The sequence below is a fragment of the Lagenorhynchus albirostris genome, chromosome 1 (genome assembly GCF_949774975.1).
Source record: "Lagenorhynchus albirostris chromosome 1, mLagAlb1.1, whole genome shotgun sequence".
NCBI lineage: Eukaryota > Metazoa > Chordata > Mammalia > Artiodactyla > Delphinidae > Lagenorhynchus > Lagenorhynchus albirostris.
Window position 1 is genome coordinate 110,652,241 of NC_083095.1, and position 22,448 is coordinate 110,674,688.

Genomic DNA, 22,448 nt, shown 5'->3' on the forward strand with positions numbered 1-22,448 from the left:
TTGAGCAACTAACTACCTCTGTGCCAAGTAATCGTTCAACCACAAAACAGTTGAGTGTTCTACAACTAAAGATTAACTCAAAAAGCCTTGGGTGAATTCTGATGTTCTTGGAAAACCTATCCTTGCCTTGTAAAGTATAATATGGAAATTTTAATTCATACACAACAACTAAATACAATTAAACTTTAATCTGTGATTTTTAAATGTAATTTTTTCTTAATGAATACATTAACTAAGAAGTACATAATTGATATCGTCACAAATTTATTTTTTAATATCTTAAAGGTATATTTCAATAACCATATGGTATCATTTTTATAAGTTCAAAACTATTCAAAAATAAAAATTATATTCTTTGGGAATTTACACCTGTGAAACTATTTTTTTTTTAAAGCAATGAATTAAAACATAAAATTCAGGATTCCGATTGCATAGGTGAGAGGAAAATGAGGAGATGCAAGAGGAAAATAGTAACCCATTAGTTTTATGTCCTTTGTCTCAACTGGGTAGCAGGTACATACATGTGCACTTGTTTAATTATTATCTTATATATAAGTTTTACATATATTCATTTTATACTTAGGAAATATTATGTATTTAAAAAATAGCATTCATAGAATCAGAAAAATATTCCTGAAACTCAAAAATGTGATAGCAGGGAAAAATTATTTCTAAGTTAGAGCTGAACACCCCACCCAGAATTTAAACAAAAAAAAAAAATTTAAAAAAATGACGAGGGGGGGAAAAAAAAGAAAATTAGAGGATCAGTATAGAAGGATCCACATCTGAATAAGGGGAGATCCAGAAAGAGAGAAAAGAGAACACGAAAGGAAGGAAATAACACAAAAGGAATAATATAAAATAGTCCCCCTGAACTGAAGGACATGAGTTTTCAGACTGAACAGGCGCATCAGATTGCCTGCACAAAAAAAGTCTTTATCCCTTAGAGATACATACTAAAATATTTATAGATGACTGACCCATATCACGATATATTGAAATTTTAGAACACCGGGATAAGGGGAACATTCTTAAAACCTCTAAAAGCTAGAGCTGGGAGAGCATGGTCATAATGGCACTATACCTCTCAAACAGCAACACTGGAAGCTGGGAGGCAACAGAAGCATCATTTTTAAAATTCTGAAGGAAAGTTAGTTCCAACCCAATGCTATGCCCAATAAAATAAAGCATAACAAAGAAGAAAGAACTGTTCAGACTTGCAAGGCCTCAAAAATGCTTTTTTCCCATTCATCTTTTCTCAGGAACCTACTGGAGGGTATCTCCATCAAAACAAGGAAAGATGATGATAAATGACGTGAAGTAACAGGGAATTTAACAAAGGAGATGGGCAAAGAGAATCTCCCGAGGCTGGTAAAAGAAAATCCTGATATGAGAGCTCTATTATTTTAGACTCAGAGAACAACTAAGCCAGATTGGAGCAAAGAGAACAGACATTTCCAGGATACCTCCTACGTGGGATTATACTGAGAGAAGATCCAAAGAATGTCAGAGGTGTGAGGGATGAATTAGGTATATAGAAAACTAAGCAAACAGTAAAACAAAGTAATTACTAACACCAAAGTAATTATTCCATGAAAAATCTTTTACACATTCTTAATAATGTGAATAATAAATAGTGATTTTCCCAAATATTATGAGATGCTTATATCAGAAAGACAGGAGGAAGGGAAGTGAATATGTGTATGTGCTAAGTGGAGATGAGGTTGGGACATCAGCTAGAGAACTAAAGTCTCAGCCTCCATAGTAGCATGGCCAGAAATTATACATAAAACCAAAAGGAAAAGAAATAAAAAAAATTTTAAATCGGAGCATAATCAAGTTACTAAAGAATATGTAAAGAAATACTAAACTGCAATTTTATGAATCACTGCCTCTAGGACACAGGAATTAAGAGTTAGAAGAAGGGAGTGCATCTTTTCATTGTAAATCTAGTAGTAATATTTTACTTTTCAAATTATGTACATATGCTATTTTTTAAACCTAAAAATTAGTTTTAAAAACCATAAATTTTCATAAGGGTCAAATAAGAATAAAAATAATAGCCATTATTGCCCAAACGCCAACTACCTATGGGAAACATAGCAGATCTTTTACAAAAACTATCACTATTCCTCAGGCCATCTTTGTAATGTAGGATTATCCTAATTTTACAGATGAAAAAACTGAAAATGAGAATGAACAAGGAACACTTTTGTTTTGTTTTTTCTGTTTATGTTTTGTTTGGTCCTTTACCTTTCCAGCAGTAGCAAAATATTCACCATCAGGGGACCACTCCATCAAATGTACAGATACTGAGGTTCTAAAAAAACAAAATTGAACAGTTAGCATTTTTAAAATCTGGAACACTATATATATAAATGGTCAAAAAAAATTTTTTTTAATTAAAAAAAAAGATTTTCATAACATCATCAAAACAAGAGTGTTTCACCTCTCTAAAAATAAATCTAAGTATTTCACCTCCCTAAAAATACAAATTAATTCATTAAAGCTAATCCAAAGCTCACTTTGGGGAGCCAAAAAAGAATGCAATTAACATGCATAAATGATATCGCAACCTACATGCCCCACCAACATCCTAATGTAACATTTTGAAAACTGAGCTCATCATCTTCCCTGGCTAGTTGGATCCCTTCACATACTCCATGTTGTTAATGGATCCCTTCACATAATCCTTCCACCTGAAAGAGTGTCTCACAACTTTCACATCTTCCCTCTCCCTATCCCACCTATATCTCATGCATTAATGAATAATTCCTACATATCAACCTTCTCAACCCAAGTCCTGAGGTTATTAACTATGAAAATACTTTCATCCTTTTTTAAAACAATCAATTGTAGCACAGATTAAAGGATGATGTTATAATGGGTTTTGGTTAGAAAAAGTCTATTTTTCTAGGCTTCTAAGAACATATCTCAGGAAGCATTTTTTTAATTAATGAACATAACAGAGTTAGACACTAACTTGCACTGCCAGATGCACTTCCAATCATTTAAAACAGGAGGAATTTTATTATCGATTTCTTCCTCCTCTTCCAGAATGTCACCCCCTGGAGGAGCCCACAACTGAATAGAATCAGTTGCTGTCAACAATCTGTTATCTGAAAATTAAAGAATGTTCAGATGAATAAGCAAGGATTATCTAGAGAAATAAACGCACATGCGGGTTTCTGCTTAGGTCTATAAACTATTCTGTGAAAAATAAGCAATATTGTCTATGAAAAACACTTGTGGAGTATATCCATTTAAAAGTTAGAATCCACTGACAAGAAAACTTGAGGGAAACTTGAGAACAAAAAAAAAAAAGCCTCCTGACAAAGAGCTATTGTCTATCAGGTAAAACTTTAAAAAAAAAATAACAACAGAAGTAGAATAACAAAACAAACCCCAACACAGAATATTCAACACAGAATATATACAACACAGAATATTCTCAGGATATAAGACATAACTAAAGATTAATGAAATTTGTTTTTCTACATGAACTATTAAAATTACCCTCACTAGCTGTGAATGTAAAAAGGGACAACAGCCATTATCATCAAAAGTTTCTAAACTTTCAATATTAAAGACAGTAATTTCCCGAAATACAAATACCAAAGTGAGATAGGGTTTTTCTTATCTTGTTTTATTTCTGATTTTATTTCTTAATAAACACAGTAAGAGTAAAGTGCAGCACATTAATTAATGAAAGAAATCATCATTGTTTCTTGGAACAAAACATTCAAAAGTAGCGGGGGAAAGCACAGAACTAACAGTAAATTAAGCACTGTACAAAGCAGTGTATATGAAAAAGAAAAAAGTATACTCATTCACTAGCAAAAAGAGAATACTTCTTATAATACTTCTTATAAAAAGATCATCTTCTTATTATGGTAGACTATATCACATTGTAATCATACACTTAAAACAAATATTAACTTTTCATAATTTCTAAAGATAATTGCTCAATACCTTGAGGGTCCCATGCTAAATTGTATGTCACGGAACTCAAAAAAAACTGCCCAGTTTTAAGCCACTGACACTTGAGTTGCTGAAACATAGAGAGAGGAAGAAAAAAGAGAAAGATATGTTTTCAAAGTAATATCCACAAGCACAACCATATTATCATTTTCTTCAACTGAAGACAATGATCTGAAACAAAGATGTAAATATTTCACTATTATTTTCAAAATACTGTTTTTAAAATAATTTCCAATGATTCCACTTACTATTCTACCATATCAAGCTGTTTGCCACACCCAAACAAAGCATGTCTTCCAGGCCTCCTTCCATGTCTATAAACACAATCTCTTCTTTGGGGGGGCTGCGCGGGGTCTTCATTGCGGCATGCGGGATCTTCAATGAGGCATGTAGGCTTCTTAGTTGTGGCATGCAAACTCTTAGTTGCGGCATGCATGCAGGATCTAGTTCCCCGACCAGGGATGGAACCCAAGCCCCCTGCACTGGGAGCGCAGTCTTCCCCACTGGACCACCAGGGGAGGCCCCTATAAACACATTCTTATTCTTAGGGTATCCCTCCCTCTCTTTTCCGCCTACAAACTCCTATGGTTACATCAGGATCTAGCTAAATCATCACCTCTGCAGTGAAGCCTCTTCTGACATCCTGGCAGCACTCAGAGCACTTTTTACTTACATTCTACCATTATAACACTGGTCACACTGAATTATTTGTTTATATATCTGACTCTCCTATTACACTGCAACTCTTCAAGGGCAGGAATTATGCCACAATGAGCTTTGTGTATTCAGTGTTGTAATGACTGGTACACAGATGCTCAATAACTTTATAAAAACAAAGTAAATGCACATTAGAAAGAAGTACAAATTAACACAATCCTATGGAGTCAATGTCTAAAATAAAACTAGATACACCTTCCAAAAAGCCAACAAATTTGAACCATATAATATATAAAACCCACAAACCTGACCTATATTTGAATAATTTCCATTCTATTTTCTTACTGTTTCCATTCTAAAGTGTAGAAAGATTTAAAATTTAAAAGTCGCAGCTTTCCCATGAAATACAGTAAGTAAAAAAGTTTAGATATCTCTTTTCAGTAGATAAACATAAAATGTCCTTTTGTAGGCTTCCCTGGTGGCGCAGTGGTTGAGAGTCCGCCTGCCGATGCAGGGGACACGGGTTCGTGCCCTGGTCCGGGAAGATCCCACATGCCACAGAGTGACTAGGCCTGTGAGCCATGGCTGCTGAGCCTGCGCGTCCGGAGCCTGTGCTCTGCAACGGGAGAGGCCACAACAGTGAGAGGCCCATGTACCGCAAAAAAAAAAAAAAAAAAGTCCTTTTGTGAAAATATAGTGCAATGTAAAGCCATGTCAAGGCTTTTTATAGGCAAGTTATACATTAATTGCTTGGCAAGTAATAATTTAATAAATGGCGATGCCCTCTCTTATTATAATACTTTTAAAATATTTAACAATAAAATAATTTATTCAAGATTTCATGACTATCTAGAAGTGGAATTTTCAAATACAACTACAAAACCTGAATTTCAGTATCCAAAAGTAATTTTATATTTATTAATCAGGGAAAAAGTTATTTTTTAAACCCTATCACTGCTGACCCAACAACAGTCACAACAGTATTTTAAATACTGCTCAACAGAACTATTTACAGTAATAATAAAATCATTCCTAAAACTAGAGCTATCTCTAACATTCTTTCCATTAGTGCTTCTCAGAGTGTAATCTGTGGACCAATTACACTGCAGAATTTCAGGGAGTGAGGTCTGGAATCTGATTTTTTTTTCCATTTGTTTAAATTTAATTTTTAATTTATATTGGAGTATAGTTATTTAAAATGTTGTGTTAGTTTCCAGTGTACAAGTGAATCAGTTATACATATACATACATCTATTCTTTTTCAGATTTTTTTCCCATATACGTTATTACAGAGTATTGAGTAGAGTTCCCTGGGCTATATAGTAGGTCCTTGTTGATTATCTACTTTATATATAGTAGCGTGTATATGTTAATCCCAAACTCCTCATTTATCCCTCCCACACACATCCCCACCTTTCCCCTTTGGTAACCACAAGTTTGTTTGCGAAGTCTGTAAATCTGTTTGTTTTGTAAATAAGTTCATTTGTATCATTTATTTATGGAATCTGACTTTTTTTCCATAAATTTATTTATTTTATTTATTTAGTTTTGGCTGCATTGGGTCTTCATTGCTGCACATAGGCTTTCTCTATTTGTGGCGAGTCAGGACTACTCTTCGTTGCGGTGTGAGGGCTTCTCATGGAGGTGGCTTCTCTTGTTGCGGAGCATGGGCTCCAGGCACGCAGGCTTCAGTAATGGTGGCTCATGGGCTCTAGAGCACAGCCTCGGTAGTTGTGGCGCACAGCCTCTAGAGCACAGGCTCAGTAGTTGTGGCGCACGGGGCTTAGTTGCTCTGCAGCATGTGGGATCTTCCCAGATCAAGGCTCGAACCCATGTCCCCTGCATTGTCAGGCAGATTCTTAACCACTGTGCCTCCAGGTAAGCCCCTGAATTTTTAAATATGTACTCTCGATGACTCTTAAGTACTCTGAAAATTTTTTTTTTTTTGCGGTACGCAGGCCTCTCACTGTTGTGGCCTCTCCCGTTGCGGAGCACAGGCTCCGGACGCGCAGGCTCAGCGGCCATGGCTCACGGGCCCAGCCGCTCCGCGGCATGTGGGATCTTCCCAGACTGGGGCACGAACCCGTGTCCCCTGCATCGGCAGGTGGACTCTCAACCACTGCGCCACCAGGGAAGTCCAGTACTCTGAAAATTTAATATGCATTTCATAATATTATCATAGGGAAGAGACTATGATATACTTCTGGGGGTAAATGTAAAAAAAAATTCATATACATACATTTAATGAAAAATATCAAAACCACTTATTTACTTTATTTACTGCAGTTAAGAATACAATTTTTCTTTAATTACTGGTAAATATGTCAAGAGGTGAAATCTTGGCGTTCAGATTTCACACTGGCAGTTTTAACTATTTGTGAGTGATGGTGGAGTTCTAATGCATGTAGTAATTTTAAAATTAAAAAATTTTTCTAACCATATTGGATTTTCTGAATATTAAGTAAGACAAAATATAATTCAGCACCCAGTGAGTTTACCTAAGCTCCTAACTCCTTCATTCAAATATTTAGAAGTACCTGTTATGTTCCAGATACTTGAGATGCATCAGTGAACAAAAGAAACAAAGCTCCCTACCCTCATGGAGCTTACATTCTAAATAGTAATCTATAAATAAATAAACAAGATAAGTGCTCTACTGAAAAAGGTTTAAAAATAGAAGGATAGGCAAGTTAGAAGGAAAGTGGGAGAATCAAGTGGCAATTTTTAAAAGGGTGTTCAAGGGACTTCCCTGGTGGTCCAGAGGTAAAGAATCCGCCTTCCAATGCAGGATGCAGATTTGATCCCTGGTCGGGGAACTAACATCCCACATGCCTCGGGGCAACTTAGCCCGCCTGCCTCAAAGAGCGAGCCCACGTTCCGAAACCTACGCGCACCCCAACTAGAGAGAGAAAACCCGTACACCACAACTAGAGAGAACCCCTCACACCACAAATAGAGAGAAACCTGAGCAGACCGCACACCATAACGAAAAGATACCGCATGCCTCAACAAAGATCCCGTGTGCCGCAACTAAAACCCGACACAGCCAAAAAAAAAATTAAGGAAAATAATTATTTTTTTAAAAAAAGGGAAGGGTGGTCAAGGCATATCTCATTGAGAAGGTATTACTAAGCAAAAACTTAAAGGATCTGTAGGAACTGGCCCTGGAGCTATCTAGAGAAAGAAGGACATTCCAGACAAAAGAACAACCAATGCAAAGGCTCAAAGATGAGAGGGTAACTAGCCAAAGAACAGTGAAAATGCCAGTGTGGCTGGAGTGACCAGAGAGGACAAGAATAGTAGATGAGCTCTGAGAGGTAATAAATGGGTGCAGGTGTGGGGGGCAAGGCGGGGATGGAGGAAGAAGGGCTATAGTCCATTCTAAGGCTTTCTGGCTTTAAATGTGAGAGAAGTATGGAGCCATTAGAGTTTTTAGCAGAGAAATGTCATGATCTACTCTGCTGAGAACAGAGAAAGGGCAAGGGGACAGATATTAGACAGGATACTAGTCTAGTAATCTACATAAGAAACAACAGGAGTTCACCTGGGGGTAGATCCCAATTAACAAGGCAAATCTCAATAAGCAATATTCTAGGAAACTGATTTTCTAAAAGGCCTAGGAATATATTCCTAGTGAATGTAAAAGATCTTACCATAAAGCACCAGACAAACTTCACACTAATATTCCAGACCACCTTCAGCACCAGCTCCTAAGGAGCTCTTCATTGCTGTCAACTGGATTCCAAACTCAATTATAAAACTTTTCTACTACCATTTAATACTTACACAATTTCTCTTATGAGAATTGATGCCCAAGGGCTCAAAAATACAAACAGCATTACCATATGAAGCTGCAACCTAAAAAAGAATGAACAAAGCATTAATATTTAAGGAAAAGAGAAAATAAAGGTAACTTCCTTTTCACAATAATGTATAAACTGATTACATACAATCCCAATACAGTATTTATGGTTTATTCCCTTCCATAAATATAACTGGAAAAGTACTGGACTTAAGAATCTCTTCTCTTATCAAAAATTCAGCAGGCTTTATTTTCCATATCAAATACAAGGTTGACCTATTCAAAGAAATCATCCTTTCCTATAAAAATTTCATTTTTAAATACAGAAATAACTTTTATTAACGAAGACACATTTCAATGGTACATCTGTCAGAAACTTTACAATTCAGTGAAAATAATATAAAAACCATGAGAAGTAGAAAAAGACATCAAAGGGCAACAGGTTTTAAAAATATATCAAATAAAATGCCATTAACTATAAAATACCAATAAAAATAAAAAATACCAATTGGGAACACCATGTAGAAGGAGGAATAGAGAAAATGGACTAAGGAGAAACCAGAGAGACATCCATTGCAACTGGAGGAGAAACAGCTGATATAGACATCTCTAGTGGACTTAAGCTAGGAGTTTGTGGGCCAAGAGGACTTTGCTCCACGTCACATACCTGATGAGAAGAAACACAAATTCCTCTGTTCCCAGGAGCTTACCAGAGCCTGTTTTCCAATAATTCCTTGAAAGCCAGTTCCCAGTTTATCTTCCTCTTGGCAAGAGGGAAACAACTACAGGGAACAGACTAAAAACCATCTCTTCTCACACCTCTAGGTCTATGGGTTAACCTATAAAGCTAAATTAGGTATACATGTTTTTAAGGCAAGCCAAAAAGGTCTACTGTGATTTCAGGGCACTCTAATGCAAAAGAAGTGATTTCATTTATTTATTTATTTATTTATTTATTTATTTATTTTTAGTATCTATAGTCACTCAGAGTGTATTTATTTATTTATTTTTAAATATTTATTTATTTACTTCGGCTGTGCCAGGTCTTAGTTGCACCACACACGATCTTCGTTGAGGCATATTTAGTTGCAGCATGCAGGATCCTTAGTTGCAGTATGCGGACTTCTTAGTTGCGGCACGCATGTGGGATCTAGTTCCCCGAACAGGGATCAAACCCGGAACCCCTGCATTGGGAGCGCGGAGTCTTACCCACTGAACCATCAGGGAAGTCCCCAAAAAAGTGATTTTAATTGTTATTTAATATCTAACTGTCTTTCCAAGAAAAAGCTGTACTCCACAATGGTAGGGGGAGAGTTACTTAAAATGCCTGGCCACGGTAACACTTAGGTAAAAAGTGTTATGAATGATCACATTCAACATGTCAATGAATGAATGAACGAATGATTATAACTGGTTAATACAAAGTCATAAATTTGAAAGTAATCATCACAAGGACTGGGGATAAATGAAATAAAAGAAGATGGCAATAAAAGACAATGAATCAGAGATGTCACAATTTGGGCTTCTTTACCTTCAACCAGGTTAGAAAAAGTAAAAACATGGTTATGAAAACCAAGGGCTTCTATATTAAAAAAAAAAAAGAAAACAAAAACAAAAATTTTGCTCCCAGAGTATCTGTTTATTGTGATCATCACCAGCACATAAATAATTTTTTAAAATGCATCTCTGACAACTATCGTAACAACTCTAAGCAGGTTTAAAGCTACCATGCTTGGAATAGGGAGATGAGCAATGAAAAATTAATGAGAGAAATCTGACACTCTGAGTGTTTTCTAAAGAGTAAGCAATACTTAGGGAGAACGACTGGGGAAAAAATTCAGAAAAGCAAGAAACAAGCATCAGAAAACACCAGAAAATTCAGTGTTTCAATACTATGTCAATTTTATCATTGGATTGTCATATAGTGGCACATTTACCCAAATATTAAAGCTTAATACAAACAGCAGGGTAGGACAGTAGAAATGATATAATATCACAATTTATTATTTGGTATAAATTTGCATGATTACTATTTATTACCATGAATATTCCGATTTAACATATCCTTCATAAAATTTATTATTACTTAGTAAAGAACAATTTTTAGAACACTAAAACTGTTTAAATTATTACAATTATTACAGGAAAAATATCATTCTTATATTCCCATAGAAACATTTAACTCTGCTACACAACATTGGCCTTAATGAATTGCTAGAATATACAGCAACTATGCTATATTTACTTTACATATAATCAAAATTTGATGTATATTATGTGTGAAATTTGGGGGAAAGGAACATATGATGAAACTTGAATTATTTTAAAATAAATCCTCTGTTTAAAGTCTGAGCGAATGAACTTTAACATTCTTCAAACAACAAAGTTTCATTAACAGAAACTTTACAAAGCATCAGTTACATGAGAAATATTATATTAGATGCTAACAACTTGCTACATTTCTTGATAAAAATTTGATGTTATTATAATTTGGGAGAGATAAGGTATGCTAGATATAGAAGATAAAAGTTTACTTCCTTGCTACTGGCTTAATAGCTGCTAGAACTATCAACTGGCAGAATATTAGTACACACAGGAATATGAAGCCTACAAATCTTTTAAGACAGTATATACAGGTAGAACAATTAATTATCACTTATCAGCTTAATGGCTCTTTAAAATTTGTACATAACCTATCATTTTACCCACTCCTATTAACATCCATCTAAGCAAGGTATAATACATAATTAGAAAGTGTAGGCAAGCCTTATATAAAAGCATAAGAATACTCTCTGAGATTGTTAAATACATTAAAAGATGACATTTAATAAAGTAAATAAATCCCTTACTCTTCCATGTTGGTTAGAACACTCCACACAGCTGACTTGGATGTTTCCATGCTTAGCACCAGGAATGATCTGCACACATTCAAAGTCATTTGCCAAAATAACAATATCACAGCCCGATCCATATGCCTAAAAAGAAAAGTTTTACATTATGTAAGGTATGTAATTTGTGAATTATTTTAGTTTATCTTAGTTTTTGCTGCTATTGCAAAGGATACTGTGACACATTTTACAAAAATAGTTAATGTAAGAATATTAAAAATGTCAATTCCCAAATCAGAACATTAAAATCACACCAAAAACATGGGGTGACGACATACCATGCATTATCATTCAACAAATGCTACTAACAGAAAAAGGGTTCTTCCAGGTCTTAAACACTATAGCCTCCATCCCTCATAAATCTTTTGGTTTAGAATTTCTCTCTGAAGCTCATCTCAGTAAACCCTAAAGAATAAAACCTCCATCTGAAAGTAATGAGGTATTGAAGGCTTCAATTGCATTCCCAGGGTTCAAACCAGGCTTGAGGAAGATCAAGATAGAAATCAGATGCATTTTCCAACACAATTCCACATGGCTTAAAGAGCTAGTTAAATAGACATGAACCCCTGAGGCAGAATTACATGCACTAAGGCAAACACTAAACAAACTCAACTGCCGAAGTGAATCCATGATGAAGCCAGCCTGCCTGCCCCCTCCCCTCAACCTTACCAGGCAGGAGAGGAAGACAGAGAGACAGAGACAGAGAGAGGACACCAATCCAAAGTGGTTAGACACACACACACACGCTAAACAAAATAAAAAATAAACTGATTTATATAAAATGTGACAAGTATTTGGTCTGGAAAATAAAATAAAACACAAAGTCAAGTTCCTGGAAAATTCCCTTGTTCAAAAGAACTATAATGAGCAAAACTGCATATTTCTTCCTATTGCCACACTTCTTCTTGGTGTATGCTATTCCTGTTTTGCAACTTTGTGAATTTTATGACATAAGGGCCAGAGGGTGGGGACATTTCTCTTTTTCTTCCAAACTCAACTTATGATTAAATATTTAAAACAACCTAACAATGTAATTCTCAAATGAAAAAGCCCCATAAAAAGCAACATAAAGTTTATGAGGTGATATTTTCTTCCCACTATTTCTACAGCCTTAAGCAATATGGTCATGTCCTACAAAATACAGATATCCAGTAGCCAGGGCTGACATGTGATGACAGCTAAGCCAGTGAGGTCCACATATGGCTGGTAATGAAAGAGGGAACTGAAGATAAAGACCAGAGAGGAAGACAGACACTACTTCTACTGGTCACTGAAACTTCCAGTGTTGCCAAAATCCTGCTCTAACTACTATAAACTATCTTCAACTCATGTGTTTGCATATACCAGAAAGTTCCCCAAATGAAAAACAAAGATGGAATTTTAAACAAAGGAACTATGGGGGAAATAACCACTTATATACTCTCATAGACAAAGCAGATTTGCTATGCTATGCATTCAAGAAAGGTAAACTGAATGGGAATCCTGAGTATAGGTAGAAGAAATGTTTGTGTCACCATGCTAACCTTTACACTTATATTATTAAAATAACAAAAATAATCTTACCCTTAAACATTTCACAATTTCCAAAGTACTTTATAGCATTATCTCAGCAAAGCAGATTGATGGTAAGAGCAAAACTTTACCTAGTTTGGAATCACCACACGCAGGGTTTTCAGTGTTGGTTCTGCAGTACTACAGGATCTTAAGCAAGTTAACTTAAGCTCTCTGAGCAGTTCCTTGTGGTAGAATGGAAGAAATAATACTTATTTCTTAGGACAGAAAATCTATTTCCATAGTGCTTAGCACACGTCACTCATTAAAGACACAAAACAGTGCATGATGTCCCAAGTCTGGGCTAGCAACTGGGAATACAAAACACAAGATGTGGTCCCAGTGAGTCTATTGGGGAGACAACCAAGTGAATCACCAATCACAACTAAATGACAAACTGCCACGACAGAGAGAGAGATCTATAAGTTACCAGCAAAGACAAAAGGTACTCAATGAATGTTAAATCGGGACTTCCCTGGTGGCGCAGTGGTTAACAATCCACCTGCCTATGCAGGGGACACGGGTTCGAGCCCTGGTCTGGGAAGATCCCACATGCTGCGGGGCAACTAAGCCCGTGCACCACAACTACTGAGCCTGCGTTCTAGAGCCTGCGAGCCACAACTACTGAGCTCATGCACCACAACTACTGAAGCACACATGCTGCAACTACTGAAGCCCATGCGCCTAGAGCCCGTGCTCTGCAACAAGAGAAGTCACCGCAATGAGAAACCCGCACACCGCAACCAAGAGTTGCCTCCGCTCGCCGTAACTAGAGGAAGCCCGCGCGCAGTGACGAAGACCCAAAGCAGCAAAAAAATAAGTAAATAAACATTAAATCACTCCCCCTTTCATCTTTGCAACAAACCTGAGAGGAAGAGAGTATCATTATCATTATATAAAGAAAGATTCAAGTTCATTTATTTGCCCAAGATTATACAGTTAGTAAGTGGAAAATGTTCAAACTCAGGTCCTTACAATTCTTATGTTCTTTTCCCCTACATTACATGTCAAAGAGACATAAAATATTTCAGATAAGTATTAGCACACTTGCTTCTCTAAAGATGGGCCATCCCCAGCAACAGCTGCTCTAGACATAGGCTCTTACTGCTCAGTCACTGAAGAGGATTTTTACTCCTCCCTAGATAGCCATAATTGCCTGACCTTTGCCAGAGGACATGTACCATGCTCCTTAGAAGTAGAGAATCTTGCCATTTTTCTGAAATGCAATAGTTCTCAAACCTGGCTGCATCAAAATACCTAGGGAACTTGTTAAAAATACAAACTGAGTGGTCCCACCCCAGACTTACTAAATCAGGATCGTCATGGATAAAAGAATTTGGCAATATCTATCAAAATTTTAAATACAATATACCCTTTGATTGACAAGTCCCTATTTTACTATAAGCATACTAGCAAAGCTTGCCAAAATATATAGAGAAGGATATTCACTGCCTCATTATTTTAAGCAGCAAAAACTGAAAATAATCATACCATCTATCAGTAGGGAAGTGGTTAAATAAGTTACTGAATATCCATCGAGTAGAATACTATGCAGTTACCAAAAGTTTAGAGACCACTGGTCTAAAATGGTCTCAAATCCCTTATCAAACTAGTAATTACCATCATAACAGAACAATCATGTGTGGCACTAGCGTCTTGTGGAACCACACCTAGGCAATACCTACTCTTTTATATAATATCCATGGTCATGGCTAGAACGGAACCCCATAAACTACTGCACACAAAGAGCTGGAAAAGTACAGAAGTTGAATATTATTATTCTTCACCTTTCTCTAAAGAGTCTAAAATACACATAACCCCAAGTGTGCGAGAACAGGGGACTCATAATCAGTCAGTACTGAATCACATGCATTCTATAACCGAAGGCGCCTAAGATTTTAATGATTTATATACATGTGTGTTTGTTTGTCTGGTTCCTACTACACTGAGAGGTCCATCAGAGCAAGGACCATGTTCTTATTTACCACTGTAGTCCTAGCACCCAGCATGTGCACAGCCCTCAATAGATACAGATATCTGTATAACAAATAAATGATTCAAAATCTTCCTAATTTCTGGCTCGTCTATGTACCTAGAAACTTGGTCAAAGAACTTGGAGTTCAGACAGTTGATATAAGCTAATAATTTAGCCAAGTTTATGATGGTAGCTATACAAAGAAAAAGAAAGATATTTTGGCTTATTTTCCAGTCTAACAGCGTCATGGATTTAGAAGACCTACCAGAAGAGAATCTATCAAAGCCTTCCTTAATAATTTACCATTTATTGAATACCTTCTATGATCAGGCAGTCTGCTAGGGTCTTTATGAATATCATATCTTCACAGGCCCCCTTGTAAAGGTGGAGAAACTGAGGTCCAGAAAGGATAAGTAACTCGCCCAAGTTCACAGAGTGAGGATTCATTTGCTTCATAGTAAAGCTCCTGCTCTTTCCATTGCATCACCCCAACTCCACTAAGATGTCTTATAAGCACTGAAAGGCCCATGTTCGTATTTGTAATCCCAAGTATAATTTCCCACAGCATCTAGCTCAGAGTAAAGACCAGCAGCTGAGAAGGTATATACAAAATCTATAATTACTCAAGAGATTTCCATTCTTTCAATTTTAGGTCAAAAGCAATTTGTTTCATTCCTCTTTTTCAGAATTCAGTTTTACCAGAGGAAAAATTTATAGTGCAGAAGGAAAAGCAGGCGCTCACTGAGACTGCAAACAAATACTACAATGATCCCAGAGAGTACAGGCTATGGGCTTCTTTGTACTAGGTAAATAAATATCTCTGACTCGGCTGAGGATAAACTAACTATTCCACATGTGGTAGAGAGGCTACAGGATCACTACAGGGAAGCAGGGAAAAGGGCACTAAGCCCTTTCTGGAACAAATGGAACCCCTTAACCAAGTTCTTCCCTTGGGTTCCTGGGAGAACCACCCCTATGCCATAGCACCACACACCAGTGTCCTGCACTAATAACAGTACTGATGTATATAAAATATTTCTCAAAGTCAAGGATATGGTATTGGCCCAAACGCAAGATTCTTTTTCTAAGAATCTTAGAAAAACATCCTTTCCTTCTCTTCACGTGGGAGTTCCTTTTATGGAAGGACTGAATTGTCCTTATGATGAAGAATTAATAACTAGCTGACAGTTTATAACTAAGAGATAATTGTGTAGCACAAGTTCTAAAGGCAAAGACATGCTCTAACCCTCACTTGTTCTAACCTTACTTTTGGAGACTGAATCCATCCTGTCAGGAAAGAGAAAACTAGTCTCTACTTTGAGCACTGAAACTAAATTTCCAACCTGACTGAAGTTTTCAACCTGAGTCTAGTGGGTGTGAATCACAGATGGTTTCAGGAGGTCTTTGAAATCCTGGAAATTATATTTAAAGCCATGTGAATGTACTGGTTTTCACTGGGTCCATAGATTTCATTAGTTTATGTCTTAAAGAATCTCTTCCTTAGACAAAGTGTGTTATCCCAAAATTATTATATGGGAGCTAAAAACCTGAGTAGTTGTTATTACCAAGATTCTATGTTTTTATTTGTGATATCCAAAATATCATTAGGAGAGCCCTGTCAATTAGCTGAGGCTGAAAAACAAGTGACCCTCTTCTTTTACCTTATTAAAATGTTACACTTGAAAAAAATTTAAGTATCATTTTCTAAAGCCATAAAATCCTCTGAATGAACACACTATCGTGACAATAATAAAAATACTGTTGCCTTCTCTAGAGGGTTCAATGTCATTCTGAACAATGATTAAGTGTAGCTGAATAGGCATAACACACTCAGTCTTCTCTAACCTCAGTTTAATATATACTAATTGCCTTGACTACATTATTTTCATAATGTAGTATTTCAAATAAGTAATACTCATATCTCAAACACTGTTCTAATTTCTCAGACTTCCCTTAAGTCTTAGATAAATTAAAGTGTAAAGTAAAGAAATTTTTGGGGGGGGGGGGCCACGCCTTGTGGCTTATGGGATCTTAGTTTCCCTACCAGGGACTGAACCCAGGCCCTGAGCAGTGAAAGTGCCGAGTCCTAACCACTGGACCACCATGGAATTCTCAATTTTTTTAAATTTATTCTTCCTATTTTTTTAAACATCTTTATTGGAGTATAATTGCTTTACAATGTTGTGTTAGTTTCTGCTGTATAACAAAGGGAATCAGCTATACATATATCCCCATATCCCCTCCCTCTTGCGTCTCCCTCCCACCCTCCCTATCCCACTCCCCTAGGTGGTCACAAAGCACCAAGTCGGTCTCCCTATGCTATGTAGCTGCTTCCCACTAGCTATCTATTTTACATTTGGTAGTGTATATATGCTACTCTGTCACTTCATCCCAGCTTACCCTTTCCCCTCCCTGTGTCCTCAAGTCCATTCTCTACATCTGAGTTTTTATTCCTGTCTTGCCCCTAGGTTCATCAGAGGCTTTTTTTTTAGATTCCATATATATGTGTTAGCATACAGTATTTGTTTTTCTCTTTGTGACTTACTTCACTCTGTGTGACAGACTCTAGGTCGATCCACCTCATTACAAATAACTCAATTTCTTTTCTTTTTACGACTGAGTAATAAATCTTACACAAACATGACTTTTCCTATAAGAATACAGAGTATGAATACATTATACTGGCATTTTCTATGGAGTAGTTGGATGCTTTAACAACCTGGTAGTTACAGGGTCAAAGTTTGAGATCAGTGACAACTGTTGACAGATGTGTCTAAATTTTAAAAAGAATAGCACTGATGAATCAAGAGGTACTAAGCATGTTGAAAGGTTTCACTAATTTAACAACGTGTTATAGTCTAATTTAACAAGCATACTCTACCAAGAGTGTTACTGTTAAACTCCCACCTCCCCCTGAGAGTTCTGATTCATATAAATATAAGGCACATGTTATTAAAAGCTAGAAAAATAATTACAAGAAAGAGGTGCCACTTATTGAAAGCCTGCTGGGTACAAGTATTGTACTATGCATTCCACATTCCTAGTCTCTTTCAAGACTGCAGTAAACCTAGAAGTTGGTTATTAATCCCACTTTAATATAAAGAAATGGAAGTTCATATGATTTAATCAAAGTCCTAAGTCACAAGGCAAACACATACTGGCATGCAAATTTAGATCGTTTTACACTGTTTTATACGCTTCAGTAATGACCATCTTCTATCATATTGTTTTCTAGTGCTTAAATTTTTGTTCATCTTATTGGTTAATTACATAAATTCATTTATATTCTTCATTTCTGCTGTGATTTCTGCTCTATAAACAAAAAACTAAAGAGAATACAGGGTTGTCTGGGCTTTCATGATTACTTGGTTGTACCAAGTCACCTTCAGGAAATAGTCTTAAGAGGTCAGTGTTGACCTATGAAAAAATTTTACAACCAAGAAAACAACGCACAGATTAACAAAAATTTCTCAAGAAAACATCCTTTCCCTCTCTTCATTTTAGTCACCTAGTTAAAACCCTAACTGCTTATGATACTCACAGAATTAAAAATTAACTTCTAAAATGGATAAATAAGTTTCCTTATTGAATGCTGAATGGATCCCTTATTAAGCTAGAACTTTCAAATAGTACTTATCCATTAAAGCTAAATAAACCACTTAAAGTGTTTTATGCTTTCAATGACAAAATATTCTTTTTTATAGAGAGAATAACACATGTACTAAATTTTAAAACTATATAGGAAAATTAAGTCACCTTCTTAGCCTTGACCGTCCCCACTCATAGCCAAGGAGGAATCACTTAACAGTTACCTACGAACTCTTCCTGAAATGTTTAGTGTACATACAAGTGTATCTACATATAAATCTTTCTTTTTAACATAAAGGGATTATGCTATACACAATTCTGCAACTTCTTGTCCACTTAATTAACAATATATCTTGAAAACTTTCCAAATCCCACAGAAGGAATTACTTCATTCTTCTTAATAGTTGCATAGTATTCCATTTTGTGGCTTTGCCATAATTAATTTAGGTTGTTTCCAGTCTTTTACTATTGCAAAAAATGTTTCAATGAACATCTTCATGTATATGATACTATGCATATGTATGGAAACATACCCATAAAATAAATTCTAAGACATTATTTGCTGCGTCAGTAATTAGAATTAATAACTAAAGCAGGGCGTCCCTGATGGCGCAGTGGTTGAGAGTCCACCTGCCGATGCAGGGGACACGGGTTCGTGCCCCGGTCCTGGAAGATCCCACATGCCGCAGAGCGGCTGGGCCTGTGAGCCATGGCCACTGAGCCAGCGCGTCCGGAGCCTCAACAGGAGAGGCCACAACAGTGAGAGGCCCGCGTACGGCAAAAAAAAAAAAAAAAAAAAAAAACTAAAGCAGACCGCCCTTCAAAAAAATCATACTCCCCAGATATAAAAAAGTACCTGTTTGTCCACTTCATCACTAATCCTGATCATTATCAAATGTTTTAATCTTTCTAATCCAACAAAACCTGGCATCTACTTGTTTTAATTTGTATTTTTACTAGGAACATCTTTTCATATATTTATCAGCCATTTATATTTCTTTCTTTTCAAACTGACTATTCCTGTTACTGGTCCATTTCTTTTTCTGTTTTTTTTTTTTTTTTTGCCACACAGCGCAGCTTGCGAGATCTTAGTTCCCCGACCAGGGATGGAATCTGGGCCCCTGACAGTGGAAGTGGGGAGTCCTAAGCACTGGACTGCCAGGGAACTCCCACTGGTCCATTTCTTAACTAGGTCTTTAGTCCTGTTGTTCTCAGTGATTTATAAGAGCTCTTCAGAGAACTTATCCTTTGTCATACGTAGCTAACGAATTCTTTTTTTTTTAACAAAATGCCTGAGCTGAAGACATATGAAGGTGCAAACATACCAAAGAAAACATTTTCTTAATTGAGATAGTATATTAATATAATACACAATTCCAATTTTTAAAATTTTATAAATAGATCATAAGAAGCCACTGACTATTTTAAAACCTAATTTATGGCTTACCAGGAAACCATAGACTTATGCATAAAAAATACACATTCTGGACTTAATGAGAGTTCTCAAAATGAAATTTAAGTCTACAAAATGAGTACTTTTTTTTTTTCTTTGGCTGCGCTGGGTCTTAGTTGCAGCATGTGGGATCTTAGTGGTGGCATGCATGTGGGATCCAGTTCCCCGACCAGGTATCAAACCCTGGCCCCCTACATTGGGAGCACAGAGTCTTACCCACTGGACAACCAGGGAAGTTCCTATGAGTACTTATTATCAGCAATATATTCAATCAGCCTCACCTGTCTTCCTATAAGTTTCTACACCTAAAGTCAAACCCTTACCATTATCAATTACTGCCTACCACCACCCCCCAAAATAAATAAGCCTCCTGTCATTCAGATACAAGTCTAAACTAGAGTTAGAAAAGGGCGAGAGAGTAGTATTTGAAAAGAAGCTCTTCCTTCCACACTAGTAAGAACACATTTTACTGAGATGATTCAATCATTCTAACAGTTTGAAGTTCATTCAACAATGCTGAATGAGCAAAATAAATGAGAAAGAAACTATATATTAAAATAAACAAAACAAAAACTAAATATTATGCAAAAAGCTCAGACTAAGCCAATGATGTGTGAAGCAACATTGGAAATAATCTACTATGACTACTTGTGTGGTAACCAAAGGGACTGTTCCTCTTAGAAACAACCCACACCAGGAAATGCAAAATTAGCAGGCTACTTATAAGTAACAATAGAAGAAAGCAAAGCTGCAAGCAGTATGCTAAGTGATACATAGACAAAGATTAATAGCATGTAAAAACAAAAATTTATGGCCAGAAAAAAGGAAGAGAAGAAAATTGAAGAAAATACTACATATCTGTGATTAAGGGGTAAGAGACAAAATGAATTTTGTTTTAATTTCTTCCTAACAACCCCAGAGAAGCAAGTGATCTGAAAGTAGAACTTTCTCTAATTAAAATTAAAACTTTAAATTTAAACAAGAACTATTTTTAATATTAGTCAAAAGCTAGCCAATTTTGATAATTTACTAACAAGATGGACCTATAAAAAAACTTCTAAATACTAAGATAAAAAGAAACAGACACCTGTACTCCAAACTAAGCCTATTTCTATACCCTTGAACCAAGAACAAACATATGTTTTTTTAATTTACTGATACTAGTACCATCTGAAAGGAAAATGAGACCTTGAAAAGAAAAATATGCCATAATTAATTAATTAATTCTAATTAACCATTACAAAACCAGCTCTATCTTCCGCTTGCCTGCATTCTCATTAAAAGGTAGGTCTGGAAATAAAACCCCAAAATTATCTTCTCTTATAAATAACTATTTTATGTCAGTGCTAAGAATAAACCATTCAAAGTATTAATTATCAAAAATGTATAAAGGAAATCATAGTAATACTGGTAACAATAAGCCCCGTGGACTGGCCAGCAGGTATAAAAAGAGTCACCTTTCAGCCTCAAAGTTGTTCTCTAAAGCTTAGAGTATAAAATAATTTGCCTCATAGAAAATACTGAAGTAAGATACTACTTTTTAAAACTGCTACGTCTAAAGAAATAAAATGAGCTTTTTTGGACGTTAAATTATTAGAAATAGAGAAAATAAGTACCTAATATCTTGTTCCTTAATTTGTTCTTAATACATTTTCCATCTGAAAGGATTTTAAAGTTCACAGTATATTATGTAGCAATATTAATATGTAATGTTTATGACAACTTTCAATTATTTTGTTAACTACTGGCCATTTCCAGAAAATCATTTAATCTAAATGTTGATATTTTGAGGGAGATGGTCCTGACAGTATTCAAAAAAATATTTCCCAAATAATATGATTAAAATATTAAATTGTAATTAAACTTCCAATCCTGCAGTATGATGGAAAGAGTACATTCTTGAGAATCTAGAGGTGCTAACACTGACTATAACAATGGGCAAATCACAGTCTCTCTACAGATAATTCCTTAATCAGTCAAACGAAAGATTGTGAGTAGATCACTTCTGAGACCCCTTTCAACTTCTACACTGTGATTCTGTTAAGTGTACACAAATTTGCTTCAAAAAGTCTTGATAAAAAGATTAAATAATCCAGTGTACCTATTTTACATAGAACCCCAGCTAAATGTTTTACATCTTGTGACTCTTTCCCCTACTCAAAGCTGACAGGAGGCAAGGATGGGTCCAGAATAATGACCAGTGGCTAATAGCTGAAAAAGATGAGCTATGCCGAAGTCTATTCTGGGGAATTTAAACCAGAAAACCCAGAGTTAGCAGGGAGAGTTGAGCTGAAAAGTCATACATATTCAGGGATAAGGCAGCCATTAAGAACCATGTGCAATTTGAAACTGAAATCACCAGTTTGAGAAACAAATGGATCAGATATCCGAAAATAAGAAAGAACTCACAAGAAAACATGTATGCAAAATCTCTAAGAAAACGCGGTTTATTCTACCAGCTTTTTAGTTCTAATCACGCTGAAGCTCAGGTGCCCTTCCTTGATGATTCATTGTGTATACTGAAATAAACCTTGCTTTTACTTCAGTTCATCT

At 35.9% G+C, this 22,448-nt stretch overlaps 1 protein-coding gene across 8 annotated transcripts in view; it reads right to left on the reverse strand.

Moving 5' to 3' along the window:
- DMXL2 (Dmx like 2) overlaps nt 1-22,448 on the reverse strand; it is a 161,092-nt gene that overhangs the window by 114,346 nt on the left and 24,298 nt on the right. For all 8 annotated transcript variants that reach the window (XM_060149954.1, XM_060149946.1, XM_060149917.1 and 5 more), the window contains exons 2-6: nt 11,290-11,415; nt 8,425-8,496; nt 3,973-4,051; nt 2,984-3,119; nt 2,254-2,320 (exon numbers count right to left, since the gene is read on the reverse strand). In XM_060149954.1, the coding sequence (XP_060005937.1) occupies nt 2,254-2,320; nt 2,984-3,119; nt 3,973-4,051; nt 8,425-8,496; nt 11,290-11,415 (480 nt within the window). The remainder of the gene's footprint in view (nt 1-2,253; nt 2,321-2,983; nt 3,120-3,972; nt 4,052-8,424; nt 8,497-11,289; nt 11,416-22,448) is intronic.